Source organism: Rhinolophus ferrumequinum, chromosome 4 (genome assembly GCF_004115265.2).
Source record: "Rhinolophus ferrumequinum isolate MPI-CBG mRhiFer1 chromosome 4, mRhiFer1_v1.p, whole genome shotgun sequence".
Taxonomy (NCBI): Eukaryota; Metazoa; Chordata; class Mammalia; order Chiroptera; family Rhinolophidae; genus Rhinolophus; species Rhinolophus ferrumequinum.
In genome coordinates this window covers 86,765,018-86,788,285 of record NC_046287.1, presented here as the reverse complement: position 1 = coordinate 86,788,285, position 23,268 = coordinate 86,765,018, and the positions used below count along the sequence as shown (strand labels likewise).

General features: G+C 35.8%; 1 protein-coding gene across 3 annotated transcripts in view; it reads left to right on the top strand.

Annotated features, from left to right (window-relative positions):
- RNASEH2B (ribonuclease H2 subunit B) overlaps positions 1 to 23,268 on the top strand; it is a 65,676-nt gene that overhangs the window by 16,618 nt on the left and 25,790 nt on the right. For all 3 annotated transcript variants that reach the window (XM_033104901.1, XM_033104900.1, XM_033104899.1), the window contains exons 2-5: positions 9,475 to 9,546; positions 11,437 to 11,544; positions 13,793 to 13,869; positions 16,325 to 16,439. In XM_033104901.1, coding sequence (XP_032960792.1) covers positions 9,475 to 9,546; positions 11,437 to 11,544; positions 13,793 to 13,869; positions 16,325 to 16,439 — 372 coding nt within the window. The remainder of the gene's footprint in view (positions 1 to 9,474; positions 9,547 to 11,436; positions 11,545 to 13,792; positions 13,870 to 16,324; positions 16,440 to 23,268) is intronic.

Sequence of the window (23,268 nt, the reverse complement as noted above, 5' to 3'; positions counted from 1 at the left end):
AATAAACAAATGGAAAAAGATACAATATGCAAACAGTAATTTAAGGAGAGCTGATATGGCTAATACCAGCTGAAATAGACTTTAAGCAAAAATTGTTACAGGACACAAAGAGATATTTTACAATGATAATATCTCAACAGTTTAGTCTATTAGGAAGATATAACAGTTATAAACATATGTAAATACGAGGTTGGACAATTAAGTTTGCTAACTCAACCTAGGAAAAAGTGCTACATACCTCACTGCTGAATATCACTACGGTCACCTTCGAAGTACTCTCCTGGGAAGCTATGCACTGACGCCAGCGCCTAGTCCACCCTTCAAAGCAATTTTGGGACTCTTTCTGGAGTGGCCATCAGAGCTGTCTTTGCATTACCCTTGATGTCCTGAATGTCATCAAAATGTCTTCCTTTCAATATTTCCTTTATCTTCAGGTAAAGAAAGAAATCATGGGGGGGCCAGATCAAGTGAGTAGGGAGGTTATTCCTCCAATACAGTTATTTGTTCACTGTCTAAAAACTCCCTCACCGATAGTACCATGGGAGCTGGTGCATTGTCATGCTGCATTGTTGCTGAAAAGTTCAGGTCTTCTAACTTTTTCATGCAGCCATTTCAGCACTTCCAAACAGTTAACTTGATTAACTATTTATCCAGTTGGTACAAATTCATAATAAATAATCCCTCTAATATCAAAAAAGGTTAGCAACATTGTTGCAATAAGTGCAAACTTAATTGTCAGATCTGGTATACCTAATGACAGAGTCCAAAAATACATGAATCAAAACTCGACAGAATTCAAAGGAGTTATAGACAATTGAACAATTATAGCGGGAGATTTTAATAACCCATTTTTAATATGGATAAAACAATTAGGAGGGAGAGCATCACGGAAATAGAAAATTTGACCACCATATTAAATCAACAAGACCTAAGAGACATCTATAGAACACTCCACTCAACAACAGTGGACTACACATTCTTCTCAAGTGAACATGAAACATTCTCCAGATCAAACCATATTTTAGGCCATAAAACAAACCTCATTAAATTTGAAAGTATTGAAGTTATACAAACTATGCTGTCCAAAAATAGTGGAATATAAATAGAAGCCAATAATAGGAAGATATTTGGAGAGTTCACAGATATGTGGAAATTAAACAATACACTCCTAATAACCAATGGATCAAAGAAGTTACAAGGGACAATAGCCAAGACATGGAAGCAACTGAAATGCCCATCGGTAGATGACTGGATTAAGAAAATGTGGTACATTTATACAATGGAGTATTACGCAACCATAAAGAAGAAAGAAATCTTACCATTTGCAACAACATGGATGGACCTAGAGAACATTATGTTAAGTGAAATAAGTCAGACAGAGAAAGACAAGTACCATATGATCTCACTTATATGCGGAATCTAAAGAAAAGAATAAGTGAATGAACTAATCAGAAACAGTTTTGGAGACAAAGAGGAAAAACTGAGGGTTGCTAGATGGGCGGGGGGGTGGGGATAAGGAGGAAGGTGAGGGGATTAGAAAACAGTCGGTAACCACAAGATGGCCACGGAGTTTTGAAAATTAATCTGGGAAACGTAATCAATAATGTTGTAAAGATTTTGTAGGGTATCCCATGGACATGTGTCCCATTTGGGAGACCACCTTAGGGAAGATGTAGATGCCTGATCACTGCATTGAAGCTGAACAATAATGAATGCCAACTATACTATTATATATACATATATATATATATATATATATATATATATATATATATATATATTTGTATGTATACACTTACATGAGGCGGAGTGCAGCATTGGAGGTGGAGACAGTGGAAATGTGATGGCTCGGTGCGATGTCAGAGAGATAGTGGATGGGGGGAGGGGGGTCCACAGTGTGAGGGATATAAATGATAAACGTCTAAGTATTACTTTGTCTTGTGCACCTGAAACTAATAAAAAAAAAAGTAGATTAGTGGTTGCCTATGGCTAGGAGAGTGAGGGGGAAATGGCAGTAACTGCTAGTGGGTGTTGGGTTTATTTTGGGGGATGATAAAAAGTTCTAAAATTAAATTGTGGTGATGATTGGGCAACAAACTCTGTGAATATACTAAAAACCATTGAATTATACACTTTAAATTGGTGAATTGTATCATATGTAAATTATATCTCAATAAAGTTGAGTTTTAAAAATGAAAAAAAAAAGAAGTTACAAGGGAAACTAGAAAATACTTTGAAATGAATGAAAATGATATACAATATATCAAAAATGGATACAGGTGAAGCAGTGTTTAGAGCAACATACACAGCTATACATACCTGTATTAAAAAAGAAGGAAGACCTCAAATCATTAACATAATCTCCACCTTAAGAAACTTTTAGAAAAAGAAGAACAAATCAAACAAACCTAAAGAAAGTGGAAGGAAAAAAAATAAATATTAGAGCAGAAATAAACAAAATAGAGAATAGAAAAACAGCAGAGAGAAAAATCAATGAAACTAAAGTTGCCCTCTTGAAAAGATCAACTAAATTGGCAAATCTTTAGCTAGCCCACAAATGAAAGAGAAAAGACTCAGATTATTAAAATCAGAAAAGAAAAAGGAGTCATTGCTACTAATCATGCAGAATTAAGAGGATCAGAAAGGAATACTGTGAACAACTGTATACCAACCAAATAGATAACTTTGATGAAATGGACAAATTCTAGAAAGACATAAAATACCAAAACTGATCCAAGAAGAAATAGACACTCTGAATAGACCTATAGCAAGTAAACAGATTACGTTAGCAAATTAAAACCTTTCCATAGAAATAAGTCCAATCCCAGATAGCTTCACTGGTTAATTCTACTAAGTACTGAACAAGTTAGTACCAGTCCTTTACAAAATTTCCTAAATAATGGAAAAAGAGAAAACACTTCCCAACTCATTCTATGAGGCTAGTATTACCCTCATCCCCAAACCAAAGATGTAAGAAAAGAAAATACAGACCAATATCCCTATGAACATAGATACAAAAATCCTCAAAAACTTGCAAACCAAATCCAGGAGTATGTAAAAAGGATTATACACCATGACCAAGTGGGATTTATTCTAGGAATGCAAGGTTGGTTCAACATACCAAAATCAATCAATGTAATTATATCATTTTAATAAAATAAAGGCCCAAACCACATAATCATCTCAATAGTCACAGAAAAACATTTGAGAAAAATCTAATACTCTTTCATCATACATATACACACACACACACACACACACACACACACGAACAAGAATAGGGAACTTTCTCAACCTGATAAAAGGCATCTGACAAACCTACAGCTTACATCGTGCTAACACATTTCATACGAAATTTTTTTCTGTGTTGAAATAGAAATATTTTAGATTATTGGGTTAAGAAATTTATCATTGAGCTTTACTTGACCTATCTGTAATGTGGCTCCTAGAAAATTTTAAATTACATATGTGGCTTTCATTTGGGGAATGCATTTATTTGTGTTGGACAGCCCAGTTTTGGACCCAGGACCTCCAGGTTCTGGCAGATCTGTGTCTTATTCCCTGCCATGTAGAAGTGGATGAGGTGTGGGCAGAGCATGGGGATTGATGGACTAGAGTGGAGAAGAGGTAGACAGGGGAAGACAAAGGGATGCATTGAATGTTGTCTTTCTGTGAGGGCAGGGGCTTTGTTTCATTCACAGCTCTATCCTCAATGCCAAGAATAGTGCCTGAATTGGTGAGAGGAAATTGGTAATATAAAAATGATTCAATAAGACAGTGGTGTTTATTACCAAATGGTTATTTAACACCTGATATTTGCTAAGTCCTGCTGTGGTATGAGTACATAGAATCTATCAACTGAGAAGTCAGTTTAATTAGGACAGACGTGGCATTTGACAATCATCCAACAATGAGATGAGTGTGTACAGCTTGCTGTAGAGGAGGACTAAGGGCAACCAGAGACTGGTAGTTACCGTCCGATAAAGTGAGTTTGTTGTTGCCAGGTTTTTTTATTGTGCAAGGCAAAATCTTTACCTAATTGTTTTTCATATTTAGGGAAATATATTTGCAGTCTGAACTCTGTAAAATCACATGATTTCCAAATATTGGCACCTATTTCTAATTTTTAAAAATGTGCATATCAAACAAAAACCTTCTGTGAATTGGGTTTGACCCAGGAGCCAACTAAAGATTTAACTGGTGAAACAAATGGATAATTCATTTGACTCCTTAACCATCCAAGCAAAGAACTTAACCAGTGCTAGGCATAGGGAGCCTTTGCATACCTCCTCGTCTATTTTATATCTTCTGTCATAAGGTCTCGTATTCCATGTATTTTCTTCTTCGTAGCAGTTGTTACATTCGCAGTCTACATTTGTGTGATTATTTGATTCAATATCTGCCTCTACCATGGACATCCAAAAGCACCCCATGAGTAGGTGCTGTATCTGTTTTTGCTAATCAATAGTTAATAAATTAATAAACTGGCCAGGAGAGATTAAAATGCATTCAATAGTTAAAGAGGGGAAAACAACCTGAGTATAGCATCTCACTTGGAATTCTATGTTGAAAGATTCAGTCTAATAGCAAGTTCTTTTGTTGGCACAGTGTGAGAAAGATGACTTCTTTCACTAACTAGACATTTCAGTGTTATCTATACTATTGTATCTCAAAGCATATTTCAGAGAACACTGGCATTTGCAGCAGAACACATTAATTCAGTATTTATTTCCACTTAATAATTCCAAAGTTCTTATAATTTGACATTTTAGGCTATAGCTAATCCTCTGAACTTACTGCTCTTCCGGGGAAAAAAAATGGAAACACTGTTTCCCTTGTAGAGTTATTAAAAATATGTTTTTAGACTTTCGGTATTTGTAAATTTTAATTATTTTAAGGTCTGGAGGAATGGGAATGCTGAAGAACTGGCAAGGATCACTAGAACCAAAGTTTTCTACTGAAGAAAAAAGGAAACAAAAAATCAGTAATTTACCAACTTAAAGGTGAAAGAGATGCTGTAGTACTGAAATAAAATAAAGGGTGTATTATGGAAAAAGAGAGAGGACACCGTTTCTATGTCTTGAATGATGAAGATTTGTGATACTGGAAAAGTGAGAAACAGCAAGGGGGGAAAGGAGAGAAAACCATAACCTGTTTTAGTCTTTTGTAAAACTTTTTAACAGTGCTAAACTTTATCCTTTATGTTTTTATAAGTTGCAGACACGAAAGTCTTAAGAGACTCATAAAATTGAATCCGTATGGTTCATTTATTTGACATTCTCAAAATGACAAAATTATAGAGACGGAAAATAGATTAGTGGTTGCCAGGGGTTAGAGATGGGGCAGAGGGTTCTATCAGGTTTTACCTTGTACATCTTGAAGCTCTGTATTTGTGAGCATAAATATTTAGGATTATTTCTTGAGCCGTCTGTCATTATGAAATGACCTACTTTATGCCTGTTAATAATCCTTGTTATTAACAGAGCCATTTCATCTTTCTTTTAATTAGTGTTAGCATGGTAAGTACACTTTATCTTATTCTTTTACTTTTTAATCTGCTTGTGTCTTTGTATTTAATGTGTGTCTTATAGGCAGAATATAGTTTTATCTTACTTTTTTAATCCAATCTGACAATTTAATTTCTGTCTTTTAATTGGGGTGTACAGACTATTTACGTTGAATGTGTTTGTTGACATGATTAGGTTTGAGTCTGTCATCTCGCTGGTTGTTTTCTATTTTTCTCATTGGTTCTTTGTATTTCTTACCCCCTTTCTGCCTTCTTCTGGATTACACACTTTTTTATGATTCTGTTTCATCTCCTTTGTTGTATTATTAGTGACAGCATTTTTTGTTTTGTAATTTTAGTGGCTGCTGTAGGGTATAGTGTACACATATTTAAATGATCACCTCTATCATCAAGTGATATTACACCACTTCGCATAGTGTAATGTGAAACTTACAATGGTATGCATTTATTTCTCCACTCCTGGCCTTTGTGCTATCGTTGTCATACATTGTATTTATCCATATGTTATAAATCCTGCACTAAATCATTGTTATTTTTGTGAGTGATCTTTAAAGAGATTTAAACAATAAGAAAATTCTTTTTTATTTATCCCTGCAGTCACCATTACCACACAATGTTCCTCATTCCCTTGTTTAGATTTATATTTTCATCTGATGTCATATTCCTTCTGCCAGAAGGACTTCCCTTTGCACTCAGTGTAGTGTGGGTCTATTGATGATTTATAATTTCTTTCAGCTCTTGTATATCTGAAAAAGTCTATTTATCATCTTCATTTTTGAAGGGTATTTTCTCTGGATTCATCGTTTTCTTTTAGTGCTTTAAAGACGTTTCTCCATTGTCTTCTGGCATGCATTGTTTCCAACAAGAAATTTACTGTCATTTTTAGCTGTGTGCCTCAGTACAAAATGTGGGGTTTTTTTCCCCTTTCTGCTTTTAAGATTTTCTTTTTATTACTCGTTTTGAACTGTTAATCTTATGTATAGTTTTATTCCTGTTTCTTTGGATTTATTGAACTTCTTGGATGTGTGGGTTTATGTTTTCATCAAATTGAAAATATTCAGCCATACTTTCTTCAAATATTTTTTTCTATCCCTGTCCCCGCCTTTCAGGAATTTCAATTACATATATATTACTAGGATGCTTAAAGTTGTTCCACAGTTCACTGATACTCTTTTTTTATTTTTAATTATTTTTTTCTCTGTGCTTTCATTTTAGATAGTTTCTATTACTATGTCTTCAAGTTCATTAATCTTCATCTGCCATTAATCTCATCTCAAGTTGAGTCTTCTAAAAAAATGTTCTAATTGTCTACTTATGAGTAATACTGTTTTAATGCTCTTATCTGTTCATTCTAACATCTGTGTCTAATATCAATAATTGTCTCTCAGTAATTGATTTCTTTGTTTTTCTCAGTATACGCCATCTTTTTTCTGCTTCTTTAAATACCTCGCAATATTTGATTAGATTGATTAGAATATTTGATTTTATCGTTTTGGTTGATGAACATTTTTGTATTCTTATAAATAATCTTGAGATTCATTCTGGGACACAGTGAAGGTACTTGGAAACAATTTGATCCTTTTAGGTATTACTTTTAAAATTAGTTCAGTGGAACCAGAGCAGCTTTGAGTCTATGGTTATATTACTGAGGCAAGACCTTTTTAAGGATCTACCCAATGACCTCTGAATTATGAGGTTTTCCAGTCTGTCTGGGAGTAGGCCCAATGCAAGGCCCTAAGTGAACGTGAGGTACTGTTTCCTCTCCTCTGTTCAGATGGTTTTTCTCCCAGCCCTCAGGTAGTGAGTCACATCATATGCATTCGCTGATCCTTATTTTATTGAAGACCTAGGCAGTACCCTGAGCAGGTCTCTGGGGTTTTCTTTCTTTGTAGCTCTCTCCTTTCCTGTAAACTCTAGCCATCGTATCTCCAGAACTCTCAGCTCCCTCTCTTCAACTCAGGGCATCTGCCAGGCTTCAGCTGGGTTCTTCCATTCTACACCATGGCCTGGAAACTCACTCAAGGCAGTAAGCTGGGGAAGTCACAGGGCTCAGAGATCACTGTCTCTCAGAGATCACCATCCTGCATGGCTCAGTAGCCAATGTCTTGAAATAGCTGTTTTGTACATTTTGTCTTTTTTTGGTTACTTCAGGTGGGAAGGTAAATTGGGTTCCTATTATTCCATTTGATTGCAGTGGAAATCTCAAAATTAGTGTGTGTGTATATATATATATATGTGTGTGTGTATATATACATATATATATATATATATATATATATGCAGTCATTATTTTCAGAAAAAAGTTGTATTTAACCATTTATAAGTCAGTTTCTAAACATGCTTGCTGAAGATCTGAAGTAGGGCAAAGGCAGTGGGGACCATAGAAAATAAAAGTGACTAAAAGTTCCTTTCCTTCCCTGAAGCTTTCTGATTTGCTCTTTGGTAGGTTCTTGCTCTGCTCCCTTATTACCATGTTTCCCCCGAAAAATAAGACCTAGCCAGACCATCAGCTCTAAAGCGTCTTTTGGAGCAAAAATTAATATAAGACCCAGTCTTATTTTACTATAGTATAAGACCGGGTCTAATATAATATAATATAATATAATATAATATAATATAATATAAGTAATATAATACTGGGTCTTATGTTAATTTTTGCTCCAAAAGATGCATTAGAGCTGATGGTCCAGCTAAGTCTTATTTTTGGGGAAACACGGTAGTCATAGCCCCTTTTGGAGAGAGATTCTTAAAATGAATTCTGTGAATGTGCCACTCAAAATGTATGGAGGATGTTATAAATAAAATTTTATCGTCTTTATGTTATAATTTATATAATTAAAACTTTGACAGTGCAATATTGAAAAGGAAACATGTGAGGGGGCTTACCTCAGTAGATATTAAAATGTATTTTAAAGCTACGATAATGAAAATATTGAAGTACTAATGCTAATATAGACACAGCTTAGTGGATCAAAATAGAATGTTCCTTGACAGACTCATACATGTGTTTTAAACATTTAGCATAAAGGAATTCTTTTAATGATGGGTCATTCAGTTGATGGTGCTGGTGCAACTGGGCAGCTCAATGGAAAAAGAATTAAAGCCGATCTCTCCATGTCTTACACCCAGATATATTCCAGATAGGTTAAACATATAATCTAAAAGTATTAGAAGAAAATATAGGCAATTCACATTATCTTGAGAAAGAGAAGGCTTTCTAAGTATGACAGAAAGCGTACAAACATAATGGAAAATATTGATATGATTACATAAAAATATAGATCTTCTAAATGGCAAAAAAAAATCATTAAAAACAGAGTTCATATTCTTATTGTGTAAAAACTCCTCATAAAATAGTAAAAGAAAGATGAATACTGCACTAGAAAAATGGGCAGAGGACATGATTAGGTCATCACAATTAGGGCCAAAAAGTATAAATGTCTAGGAAATATTTATTTTAAAAATGTTCTATTTCATAATAATAGTAACAATAAATACTAGTAAAAGTAACTATCATTTATTATGTGTTTCTATTTTTCTGAATATGTTAAGAACTCTCAGCAGATTAGCTAATTTAATTATCTGAAAGGCAAATATGTATGTTATCATTTTATAAATGTGACAGCTGATGTAGGACATGAAGAACCTTGCCCAAGGTGACAAAGCTTCCAGGTGGTTGAGCCAAGCTTGTAACTCAGGACACCTGACTTAAAGTCCTATTCCTCATCACTTCTCAAGGAGGTAAATTAAAACAACCTAAAAACCCCCATGCGCCTTATAGAGACATTGGTAATTTGCTCAAGATCACACAGCTCCTAAGCAATATGATTGAGTTAAAAATTGAAGGGAAAAAAAATCATATAAAGAAAGAAAATCAGGATAAAGTAAATTAGAAGAGCAACAAAGCAAATGTCTTTTAATTTTACAAACTCACTGTTTCTTTTCAGAATATTTAAAAGATGCTTCAAAGAAAATGAAAAGTGGGCTTATGTTTGTAAAATTGGTCAACCCATGTTTAGGTAAGCTCTCTCCTTCTCTCTCTTCCGATAATAGTAACTTGAACTTTTTTTAAACGTTGTGGCTGAAAAAAATATATACACTTATTTGCCTTTGCATGTTCTAACTAAAAAGTTTTTAAAGGTTAAATGGCATTACAGGGTGACAAGCAAGCTAATGACATTACTAGTCTTCTCAGATGATTCACTCTGCCTAAACATTTTTTATTTATTTTTATGATTTTAATCTATAGAACTGTTCATTCATCAGAAATAATGGACGGCAAAACAAAAAAGTAGCTAGTTTGATTTCTCTCTGAAAACAGGTTAATTTTCTTTGGCTTTCTTAAGCCAACTTTTCTTCGAGTAGTTAGTCTCCATTTATATTCATTTTATGTTATAAAGTAAAATAAACAGCCAGGGTGGGGGAGGAGAAGGCTTTTACTAGACATGCCAAGATTATGAGTAGTTTCATTTTTAGCTGTACTTTCCTTATTTTGTTCTGACCAGAAAGTAGTGTATTTTTTTCCTGTCAAGGGGTGATTTTTATTGTGTGCTAAAATCGTTGTATATTGAAGAGATACACATTTTATCAGAAATAATTTTATTTTAACCTTATATTCATGTATTTTCTGTTTGTCTTCTAATTTTTAGGCAAAAATATTAAAATATAGCATAAATATGTAGTAATGTTGATGATAATATTTATCTCTATGTGGAATTGTTTTTCCGTTAACTTATTTTATAAGATTTATGTTATAAGTTATTGTTAATTTTATAAGATTTTGAGTAGATACCCGATACTTAGTAAATCAGAACATTCTCCTGCAGACTGTAAGACCCACTAGAAAAAGCAAGGGGAAGCCAGTGGCTAGTGTCTTCTTGTTACTGTTACTGTTAGAAAAACATGTAATAGAAACAACAAGAGAGGAAAAAAATTCTTGGCTTCCTCCAGCTTTCTTTACCTTAAAATGAAATTGAATGTAATTGATCTGCTTTATTATTTAGAGCTTCTAATTATGCAGAAGACTAAGTTGAAGTGAGAAATATATTTTTCAAGAGAAATTTTAGGTAGCAGTAAAGATTCTAAAAGAGTTAGCAAAAGTAAAGGTACAAAAAAAGTCAGGCTTCTGATAAAAAGGTTTTTTTTATCTAAATTTCCATAGACAACAGAAAAACAAATGTGTATATTTGCTGCATTGACTATGGATAAAATAAAGGTTAGTACTTGCTGAGCACTTACTGTGTGCCAAGTACTGTTTTAAGAACTTTGCATATTCTCTTTTTAATCCTTATAAAAACCCTGTGAGGTAGGTTCAGTATTGCAGATTACAGATATGAAAACCAAGGCGCAGAAAGGTTTACATAACTTCCCCCAGGGCACACACCCAGCATGTGGCAGAGACAGATTCAAAGTCCCTGATTGTGCTATGTTTAGGGAAAAGTTTCCTGACTGAAGGGCCCTGCCTCTCACTCAGAGCTGGCCTTCGGGGTCTGCAGGCTCAGTCTCTCTTGGTCCCTACGTGTGGGGAGCCACGGGCTGCCTTGGAGACAGGCACCGACATGCCAGCTCAGTTCATCTGGCTGAATCATTAGGTTTGGGTCGTTTAAGAATGGGTTTCCCTCCTGATCTAATGGAAGATTCAATAAGAGGCTTTGTAGCAGTTAAGATAAATGATTTGCATTTTATTATTTATTGGTTTAAGTTCAGTGAGGGTTATAGAGCTGGAAAACAAGCATCTGTATATATTAACTATAAGCTTTGCTTGGAGTCAGTTTGTATAGACTATATATCTGGTGTATGTTTATGTTCATATTAGGAACATTCCTTAGAACTATTGGGTAGTCTTTTGATTTTTTTTTTTTTTTGTGGGTGTGAAAACTTACAAATAAAAAACAGATTTGTCTTAACAGGGGAAGGAGCCCTTTACTTGTTCAATATGTGTCCACAGCAGCTGTTTGAAATAAAAGTTTTCAAGGAAAAACACCATTCTTGGTTTATAAATCAATCAGTTCAATCAGGTAAGTGACTCGTGTATATATTTCCATTAACTAAACACATACTCTAGCTTTTCCATCCTTCACGGGCGTACGGGGTCTATCCTCCTGCTTTAGAGTCTGGTCCATGATTTTTTCTTCCTTGGCATCAGAGCAGGGTTTAATCAAGGAGAAAGGAAAGATAATTGGAGCAAGTTTATATCAATACCTACAGCCCTTAGATGGTAGGAAATGTTTCCCTAACGACTGATTTGTCTCCTGACGCCCTGATACATTCTTAGTCAGGAGGTAGATGACCTTTGGACCATGGAGTGCATTGTCTTGACTAGAAACTCTTTGCTCTTTTGTTAGCCACAGTTGAGGATTTTCAAGTTTTCAACATCTTATTGCCTTGGAAATGGATATTGATAAAGCTTCTGAAATAGAATTAATAGAACAAAGATTTTTTTTTTAAATGCTTTGTCATATAAATTACTGTTGCCACCCTTCCCCTAAGCACACACATGCCCCCCCCCCCAACACCAAAGTTCTATTTCTTTTTATGTTCCTTTCATTTGGAGTAGTGTTGACTCAAAAGGAAAGGGATACCACATGCTGTTCTGGAGCTTCTGAGGGGGGTGGGTAGGAGGGGGGCATCCTAGGATAGTTGAGGCACTCTGTATTTCCTCCGCCAGTTCTCATTGTTTCCAGAGAGTACTTTCAATTTCCTTAGCCCCCTGCTTTCTGTTGACTCTGTACATGGCTACTTAGACCTAAGGTAGGAAGGCCACTTGGCCTTGCTTCTAAGACAGAAGAAGAAGGATTTCATGCTGCTGACAAACTTCCTATACCTATGTGCATGAGAAGAATTAAAGTGGTTTTCAGTTGTCGAATGCAATGGTAGTCTGTATAGCCTGGTAGTTGGAGCATGTATATTCCCTTCTATTATTGCTGCCATGCTTGCTCGTTTGGCAGTATGTGAGACTTCTGACTTCCATTATATAATACGTACACTTGCAGTTGCGCCTGCCTAGATAGACACAGTAATATCCAGATGAACTGGAAAATATTGGTCACTTCTCCTGGACTGAGTTGGTACCTACTTTTTTTTCTTTGTTAGTAGACCTTGTTGTTTAGAGTAGTTTTCACAGCATAGGTACCTGCTTTTCCCATCATTGTCTTCTTTTTAAACTTAGCCTTGAAGAAAGAGCAGTTTTTAATAATTTTTGTTTTCAGACCTAGAAACCTATTCCTAATTTCTGAACATAATAGATGCCTCGTGTAAAATGAACTCAGAGCTTCTGATAGGTTGTTTTCATAAACTTCTACTTTTAAAAAAAATAATCAACTAATATCATAATATGAAATTACTTCCTTAAATTTTTTGCTTACTATGAAATGGATTCATATATATAATTTAGGGTTAGAATTTTGGCTGTGTAGATAAATTCCTCTGTTAGAGACTAAAAGTAAGTGCATGTATTTCCTGAAACCAGAGTAATAAACATGGAGATAAATGAATTGTTTATGTTCCATTTGGTGAACTAGCTCTTCTGCTTCACTTCTGTGGAAGAGGAAGTCTGGGGTGCTCTGAGGGGAGTGTGATAGAGTAAGGAAAAGTGGGGAGTAGGTAGGCTGCTTTGTTTGATTTGCCTTTTTTCTTTCAGCCTGGAGAGCACCATTAATCTTAATGCAGATTTTCCAGTTTGTTATACTTAGTTTTGTTAGGCGCCTGCCCCGTTGCCTGTTTCTTTGGGGCATGGGGCAGAATCTGGGGTGGGTAACAACCTTCTGAGCTTTGTGTCATTAGCAATTTGGAGGTGTGAGCCCACAGACCATAGAAGGAGCTATGTACAGAGGGGAATAATATTGCTTTCCCATGGCTTTGTCCTCAAAAGCACAGGAAATTACATTTTACTGCAGCTTTATAGATAGACTTATATAGGTTTCCTATGTTTGTGCAGTTCACATTCTGTCCATATTTCCCCCAACCCTTGCCTTTTTGGGGCGGTGGGGAAGATCTCTGTTAAAAATGATTTCTAAAGAGAAATAGAAAGGTAGATTGATTTCAGTGTCTTGGCTATCCTCTACACACAGGGATTTGAAGCTCTTGGGAGTAAAATCTTATGGACCACATTCTGCCTTTTGAGAGAATCGCATAGAATCTTGGGCCTGTGTAAGAAGAGCTTCCGAATCTAGAATTTCACATACATTTTTCGATGAATGGTTTCCACATTGGGATTAAGATGTCTTTTCAGGCATTAATTCCCTTTGTTCTCTTTTTAATCTATAGGAGGTCTTCTCCACCTTGCCACACCCATGGACCCTCTATTTTTGCTTCTCTACTACCTTCAAAAGGCTGATAAAGAGGTGAGTTTCCCAGTTTGGGATAATAACGGTAAGGAAACAGAATAGATTGTTTTTTGCTAGATCTCCACTCTCTCTTTTTAATGATCCAAATATAGATTCCCTACAATTTAGATTTAGTTTGGTTGGTATAGAACTCACGTATCACGTGTGCTGCTGTGGATTAGGGAGACCTGAGAACTACCACCTTAATCTTGGAATAGTTTACCCGTGACTTCTGAGAACTGCCTCACCCTCTATGCTGTGTGTCTTACTTGTCTGACACAGCCTAGCAATGAAAATTTTATTGTTAAGTACTCACTAGTTTTGAAATATAATACAAATGCTAAAAAAATTGATCTCAGTACATAGAAGTTTGGAAATTTTCATATAGTTTACATACTCATGGGTTCATCTAATTTAATCCTTAGACCAAATTTCCAAAACTTCTATTTTGTGGGAATATTAGTCGAGTTTCCTATAAATAGTGAAAGTAATAAAACTGAATTAAAACTTTAAGTCATCCTTTCTCCTGCTGCAGCTTAGCTTCTTTTATTTTCTTCCTTTCCTATATCCCAGGTCCCTTTGTGTGGATTAGTGAAGTTTTATTCCTTAGTTTAATCATGTTTCCTGTTTTCTGGAAGCTACATAGGGCATACAAGCAGTGAGACTAGTAAGCCATGGGTCTCTGGTGAACACAAATGGTTCTAACCACCACCAGGAAGGCCTTGCAGTATTCAGAGAGGAGGTTGAAAACTTCATTTGTGCCCAGTTTGTTTTCTGTGATACATTAACGGAGAGAAAGCCACCAGCCAGCCTTAGTACCTGCATTGATGAATGTTTAAAGCTCCCTCACCCATTTTTTGGTAATGTTTCCCTATTTCCCATTAAACCATCACTGGAGGATGAACCCTCACCCTGACCTTCTGGGAATCTGGGGATGCTATGGTTCATTCAAGTTGACAGATGCAGAATGAAGCAGGGAGCCTGCCCGAGGTGGTAGTTGGCTTTCATTGTAAACCATCTTCTCTTCTCAAATACTAGATATGCCCTTTAAAGTATCCCATGAGACAGTTAGGTATTTCTTTCCCTACATTTTAGACGTGATCTTTTCCTGTTTAGTTAAATAAATATATTGGTACCCACTTTTAAAATGTTGACCTGTTCTTTTTTAATCATAAGATTTATTTTAACATCACAAGAAATAATTCTTTATTCTAACTATCCCAACTGTTATTAGCTTTATATGCAAAGCAAGTTGCTTATTACATTTTCTTTTTATGTGTATATGGTAATGAAAACAAGAATGAAACATTATTGTGAAATTATTATATCATGACTTTGTGAAGCAGAATATTGTTTTAAAGTAGTTAAATATTTAAAATACTGATTGATTGTGGAAGGATACAGATTAAGGTAGAAATCTAAAGACAGTAAGACTTGGGAAATCTGTGAGTTATTTTACTATCTGAAGGAAAAAGAAAACATTTAAAGTGAGGCATTTCTTGCCATCTTTTAACCTAACAGAAAAGATGACAAGCTGTCACATGTAGTACTGAATGAATGAGAACATTTCACCCTTGAAAAACAAAGAAAGCTGCCTTTGCAGAAGGAAAACTGATCAGAAACAGTTTTTCTGTCTTAAAATGGAGTTGTCACTAACACAGAAAAGAAGAGGGAGCTGGAAGTGGGAGATGGGCTAAACGATGCACCTTTTACAAAGTCTGGTATCCCCAAGTCAGGGGACTAATAATTTAGACAGACTTCTCTCCGTTCCTTAACTAGTAAAGTGAAGAAAAACAAAGTCTTAACTGAGAAGAAGAATGTTCTGTGTTTCTGTTTCTGTACTTCTGGCCCATTGGTCACCAGGCCGTGCACACTTATCTAGCTGAACCTGATTTAATGTGTCTGCAGCTTCATTGTAATTATCCTTCCAGCTATGTTTTCTTTTATTATAGTCTAAATTCGGAAGCATTGTCAGACAGCCCTGACAGGAGTAGGTTCACTTTTAGTATTTTTCTTTTTGCCGTGGTGTTTAAAGCCCTGAAGTGAGGAAGGAAGGGGAACTGGATGCTCTGGGCTTGGCCTGGGCTTAGTCCTGGATGATGGTCAGAATTCCTGCTCTGGGACCTTCAGCTTGTCATTCTTTAAATTAAACTGGTTGGACCAGCCCTAGGCACTTTCTACCATCTTGTAAATTTCCATAGCTTCCAGTGCTTTTCTAGAATTTTGCTGCCCTGTTTTATCAGATAACTGTACCCCTGAGGTTGGAACCCCAGTGCTTTCAAGAGCTTCCTAAAGGAAACTGAGAGTCAGTTCTGGAGGCTTTCCCAATTTAGGGATTCTTTAGGTGGAACAAGTGGCTTTGAACTTAGTTTAAAGGTCCAGCAATGAGGTAACATATCTTTTCCTCTTTTTTTAATGTCTGAGTTTGTTGACTGCTATGCCTGCATTCTGACTGACTAAAGTCTTTTTTCAGGGAAAGTTTCAGCCTCTAGATCAAGTTGTGGTGGATGACGTGTTTCCAGATTGCATCTTACTGCTCAAACTTCCTGAACTTGAGAAATTACTTCAACACGTGACAGAGGAAAAGGGTATAGTATACAGCCTTTGGAATCAGGCTATGGCTGCTAGAAAGGCCGGGCATCTGTCTGGGGATGTGGCTGCTTGAAGGCCCACGGAATGTAATGCTTATTCTCTGTGGGCCGTAGGGGAAACTTCACCCAGATTGGCTTCCACTTGTCAGTACTAGCCCTCCACTGCTTTGAATTGTTCATTTTTTGACATTGCAACCAATGAAATGTGGTGGCCTATTTCCTATGGGACCAGGCTTCACAAGGCTTGTGCTTTAGTATCAGTTCTTTGAATTAGTCTATGACTCTGACTTTCTGCTTCACGTTTCTTATTTGTAAAAATTACGTAAAACCTATACCTTTGTAGATTTAAGAGACATTTATTGGACATTTGTTAAGAAGTACACGTTGAACACTGGTGCTAGACTCTGGGAATACTTATAAATGAGACATCATTCTTTCCCTCACTTAGCTTGGAGTCTGATAGGAGCAAATGACAAGCAGGGCAATGACAGGAAGGACTAATGGAAGTAATCTCTGAGTTTCCTGGTGATGTAAAGGTCAAGTTTGTAACTTGGCCTGGGTTGGGTGGGAGTACAGATCAGTGGGTATTGTGTTGCTCTCCTGGGGGGAAATAACCTCTGAGTGGAGTCCTAGAGGGATACCTCAGAGTAGCAGCACAACAGAGGAATGGATGTATGGAAAAGTTTGTCACATTCAGGAAGGTCCAAGGAGTTCAGTGTGCTTAGGCTATAGGATTCCAGGACGGATTTAGGTTAGTAAGGAAGGGTTCAGATGGTGACGGGCGTTATATCTGTGTGAACTTTACCTTATGGTACTGGAGTGTCAGCAAAGTTTTAAGCTGGAAACTGCAATAGTGTAGAGTGTGTCAGAGAAGCTAAGGCCAGGGTCATGGAGGCTACTGCAGTGGTCTAGGCAGGACATGATGGTCCTGACCTTAGGAGCCGGAAGTAGAGGGAAGTAGCAATTTGGAGGTAGAACCAACCCCCATTGGTAATTGGCTGGTAGTCAGGTGTAGGAGGAGTCAAGGATGACTTTTGGGTTTGTGCCCATCCTGGAGACAGGGACGTGGGTGGGAGGAACTGGCTGGGGGTAACGAAGAGATGAGTTTTAGATATTATTCATTGGAATTTTTAGAGGAGGCAGTGAGACAGTGTGTATGAATGTGTTTTGACAAGTTAAAGAAACACTATACAAACTTAGCATCAAGGTCTCAAAAAATCATCCAAGTAGTTTCAGGGTTAATGTGGAAATGGTGTGGGAACCAAAACAACAGGCTGATAAGTTGTGGTTTTTTGGGGTCATAGACAGTTTGTTCAACTATGGCAGTTCTTCTGGGACCAAGAAAGTTCTTCTGAGATTCCAAGAAGTGTAAGCTTACAGTGGGAAAGGGGAGAACCTCATTGATTGCATTTTACATTTGAGGGGTCTACGAAATTCACACTTGGCCAGACTTAGAGCTCATTTTGGATCTGAGGGGCGTGTGATGCCGAGGTTTTATCAAAGCCGTCCATTAAAGACATTCCCTGATGCTGAGCTTGGCCGGAGACAGCAGTCTTTTTCTGGGTGACACATGAGTAGTTCATAACCATTTCTGAAAGCTAACGTAATGAGGAATAATTACAAGTCATTTTAATTGTGTCAAGTGAACACAAATTGAAAATGCAATTAGCTCTCATTATCCAAAATTCTTATAATAGCTACATAAGAACAGTTATCTTAAACCCAAACCCAGAAACCCAGATTCGGAAAGAGTTTTAACGCACTGGCATTTGTTAGCTTACAGCCTCTTTCAAAGCAAGAGCTTACCCCTCTCTCATTTCTTCCTTCTTGAATACCAAATCACTGACCTCTTATTGAATTGTTGTCTGAACTCCTGTTCTAATCTCTTTCACTTCTCAACATTGCCTAGCTCTTGGAAGTTCTGCTGTATTAGAAGTGCATACCCTATGCTTACCTTGTTTGACTGGCTCTAAATAACCAGTTGTAAACTTCAAAATACTGTGCTTTTCCCTTTGGAGTTTTATGGAAAAGATATCTATCTCAGTATGTTCTCTGTATACAGAACTCACATAAATAAAAATATTTTATATATTTTTGTTCTGGGTCAAAGGGTGAAGCAAGTAATGTGGAATTGCTTCTGTATATTTTGATGAAGAGGCCTTTTTCAGGATGAGGCCTGAAAGATCTTATTATTTCTTTTTTTTTTTTTAACTTTGTTTTTAAACCTTCCATTATTTTAAGATTTACAGACTGTAGTTCATTAGGGGAAGAGTTTGATTATGAAGAAAACTGCCAAGACGTCTAGAGAATTGCATACATCTTTTACTGTGTGAAATTTAATCTGCATTACTTTGTGTTTTGCCTTACTGTCATTAAAAAAGAAAGAAAGAAAAATTTGAGGCCTAGAGTTTTTAGAAACTTGGTATATATAAAGGTTGGTAATATATCTGCTTTCAAAATGAAAGTACATGGGCAGGTGAAACAATTTTTTTAATGAAAAAAATTTTAAGTTTCAGGAAAAAGCTGTAAGTATTATTTGTACCCAACCCCAATAATCAACAAATGTTAATATTTTGTTATAGTTGCTTTATATCTCTTTGGGGGGAAGAATTTCTTTAGGAACAGTCTGGTAATCTGATCGCAGGACCTGATGGCCTGCAAGGAGAATAAAAAATGTATTTGCTATATAGTTTTGAACAAATCTTTCAAAGTTTTCAGCATTCTTTATGTGTAAAATGAAGAGTTTCAAGAGTTGAGGGTATCTCCTGTATTCTTTCATACATTATAATTAGTATTCTGCAAATTGTTCTAAATAGTTGTTCTAAATCATAAAACTTTCATTCTCTTAGCTTTATATTGTTGAGATTTCTGAATGACCAACGTATGAACATTATTTAAGTATTGCTGTTTAGGAGTACCTCATACCTACCACAAAGAGATACTTCAGGAATTAAGTGAAATAATACAAGTAAATCAGTGCCCAGAGAGTGCAGGATATATAGTAAATGCTCAATAAGTGTTAGTACTATCGAGGCTTCCAAATTAGAAATTTTAAAATTATTTGCTGATGTTTAAGTACTAGGTACACAATAAGTGACCAATACACATTTGTTTGATGGTCCATTTATTAATATATATTCAAGTGGTTCAAATAGAATGGGGATAATCAGATAACAAAAATATCTTCCATATATAAGCATCTCTATGCTTATTGTTTTGCATATATTATTGAATCCTTGCAGTAATTCACTTTCATTTTTATTATAACCTGCATTTTTACAAATGAGGAAACTGAGGCTCATAGAGTTCATGTTAACTGACATCATAAAATTTGAAGTGGTAGAATCAAGATTTGAACCCTTGTCTATCTGACAGCAACTCTTTCCCTTCCTTCTTACAACTGTGTAACACTTCCAAAATACTGTTAGACTTTTCAGATTGTCTCATGTAAAACTAGAAACTTAAAAAAAATATATCTTGTATGTCACCTCTTAATGATTTCCCTTTGTGAGTCAAAAATAGAGAGACAGAAAAGGAGACAGAAAGAACTTCGATAACTTAAGGAAAAGGCAATTTTCTGATCTTGGCAATGAGCTTTCAGTTTTCAAGGCACTATATTATCTTGTTTTAATGATTGCTTTGGGTGCCGGCTACTTATTTGATTTTGGGGAATTGTGCATTTATAAGTTAGTGTTTCGTTCCAGTCTTTGTATTTTATTGCTAAGATTTTTAAGTAAGAAACAAAGAAGACTTCTAAAGAATGGTCAGGTTATATCCATGACAGGGAGCAAAGATAGAGAAGAAAGCTGATGTTTTTTACTTCCATCCTCTCCACAGGCACTATGCAGATAGAGTAAACCCTGAAATACTCAAATTCCCCAGCCAGCTATTTTGATATCAGACTCCAGATGCTGTCTCAAAAGTCAATTACAGTACAGATCTGCTTAAGCCTGCTACGTCTATGAAAACCTTCCCGACCTGCCTTCTCCCTGCCGAATAAATCCAGCCACAGTTGTTTGTATCCTGAATGTTGATGGCGGTGACCTGAGTTAGCACTGCCTGCTTTATTAGTGAAGGAAATGATGTGTCTCTGTTTGCTAGGTCTGGAGCTCAGCATGTTTTTTGCCAAAGAAGCTCACATTCAGTGAAGAGATGACGGTGAAGGACTGCTAAAGGGTGATGAACTTCATCCTGAGTGTAACACTCTGTTTCATATTGTAAGCAAAGGCTGCACTGCGCTGTCCAATGTTTTTCACAGGAAGAGCCAGGAAAACTTACCTGATTAAAATGCCCCAACCACAGTTGCCAAGTTTCTATCCCCAGGAGGCAGGAAAAAAAAGAGACCATATGAGTTTCTCAGTTATGGAAAACATTGAGAAAGTAGATGTGAAAATATGCTCTAGGCAGTTTGTTCAACAATACATCAGGGAAATTCAGGTTTGTGAACCGATTATCCAACTGCTGAACATGTTATTTAATTGTGGACTCACTTTTATTCCATCTTTATTTTGTAAACCCAATCTTTCCAGATGTTTGAGACCAGTTTTATAGGCACCAGACACATTAGAGAAAGAAACCTTTCCAGCATATGTGCATATTATCTAACTCCCTAACTCTTGCAAATATTAAATTTAGGACATGAACAAACATGTAATGGTATTTTTTCATAACTGTGGGTAATCTGTGGCCTTGGTGAGTATTTTAAATCTCCTTGCTTATAAAAATTTGTAAATTTTAAAGTTAAGCAGTACTTTATGCCCTTGGTCGTTGTGTAGCATTTTGGGATATTCAAGCTAGATATTTCTTGTGATCATCTTGTCCAGGGATGTTTAATGAAAAGTAAATTTATAATTTAAAAAACTAACTAGGAAAAAACTCCAGGCCCAGTTAGCTTCACTTGTGAATTTTGCCATACTTTAAGGAAGAAATAATACTCAAAAAGATAATGGTACTTTCTCAAACTCTTTCAGAAATTATATGAAGAAGGAATATTTCCCAAATGATTTTGTGAAACCAGAATTACCCCAATATCAAAACCAAAATTATTACAAAAAGAAAACTAGGCCATTATGCCTTATGATAATAGACTGAAAATTTTAAAGCAAATATTAGCAAATCAGATATATAAAAAGGATAACACGTTATAACCAAGTGGGGTTTATCACAGCAATGCAAAGTTGATAGAACATTAGACAATCAGTATAATTCACCATATTTACACGTTACAAAAGAAAAACTGTATGATCATCTCAATAGATGCAGAAAAGCATTTGACAAAATTCAATCATGATATAAAGTCTCAGCAAATTACAAATAGAAGGGAACTGCCTCAGTCTAGTAAAGGGCGTCTATGCCAAATCCAAGCTAACATCATACATCATTGTAAAAGACTGAACACACTTTTCTCCTAAGATTAGGTATAAGATGAGGATGTCCATTCTCACCACTTCCGTTCACCATGTAGTGGAAGTCCTAGTAGTTTCAGTGAGACGAGAAAAAGATGAAAGGTATACAGATTGGAAAGTAAACAGTGAAACGACTCAAAACCGTATGGTCAGTATATAAAAAGCTCAAAAGAATCTACAAAAAAAGTCACTAGAACTAATAAACCAAGGTCTCAGGATACAAGGTCAATATACCAAAATCAATTGTATTTCTGTATATTAGCAGTGATTTAAAGGACAAAGGAATAAAAACATACCATTTATAATATCAACAAAAATCATGAAGTTCCAGGGATAAATGTAACACAAAATGTACAAGACCAGTACACAGAACATTACAAAACATTGCTGAGAGAAATTAAAGAAAAATTAAATAAATAGAGATGTACCATGTTCATGAATTAGAAGACTCAATGTTATTAAAATGTCCATTCTCTCCAAATTGATCTTTAGATTTAATTATAGAGAATCCAGAAGTAGACCTACACTTTTAAAGAGTCAGTTGATTTTTTTCAAGATAATCCAGTGGGAGAAAGGATAGTCTTTTCAACAAATGACCAGGGAAAAACAGATCCCCATACGAAGAACAACATTGATCCCTCACCTCACAGTCATACAGAAAAATTAACTCAAAATGGATCACTAACTTAAATGCAAGAATGAAAACTATTAAACTTCTGGAAGAAAACCTTTGTGACCTTGGGGATAGGCAAATCTTTCTTAGGACACAAAAACCACTAGCCATAAGAAAACATTATAAATTACATTTCATCAAAATTAATAGCTTTAATTTTTTGAAAGATACCATTATGGAAAAAAGAAGATAAGCCACAGTTGGAAGAAACTGTTTACGTGGCATATATGTATCTCAAATGCACAAAGAACTCTTTTAACACAATAATAAGGTAATGCACAACAGTAAAAAATCAGCAAACAGTTTGAACAGACACTTCAGGAAAGAAGATTTATGGACACCCCATAGGCACATGAAAAAAATGCTCAATACCGTTAGTCACTGGGGAAATGTAAATTAAAACCACAAAGAAATATTAATATCCACCAGAGTGGCTAAAACAAGAAAGACGGTTAGTTGTGGAACAACTGGAACTCCCCTACCTGGCTATTGGAAGCATAAAATCGTATAACTGGCAATTTCTTATGACTCAGTAATTCTGCTCCTAGATATGTACCCAAGACTTCTGAAAACATACGTCTGCCGTGCAAAGACTTGGGCAAGAATGTTCAGAGCACCCTTTGATTTCATAGCAACTTTTTTAAAATAGCCAAAAACTAGAAACAACCTAAATGTCCTTTAGTGGGTGAATGGGTAAACAACACGTGGAATATCCATACACAGGATACATACTCCATAATACCAAGGA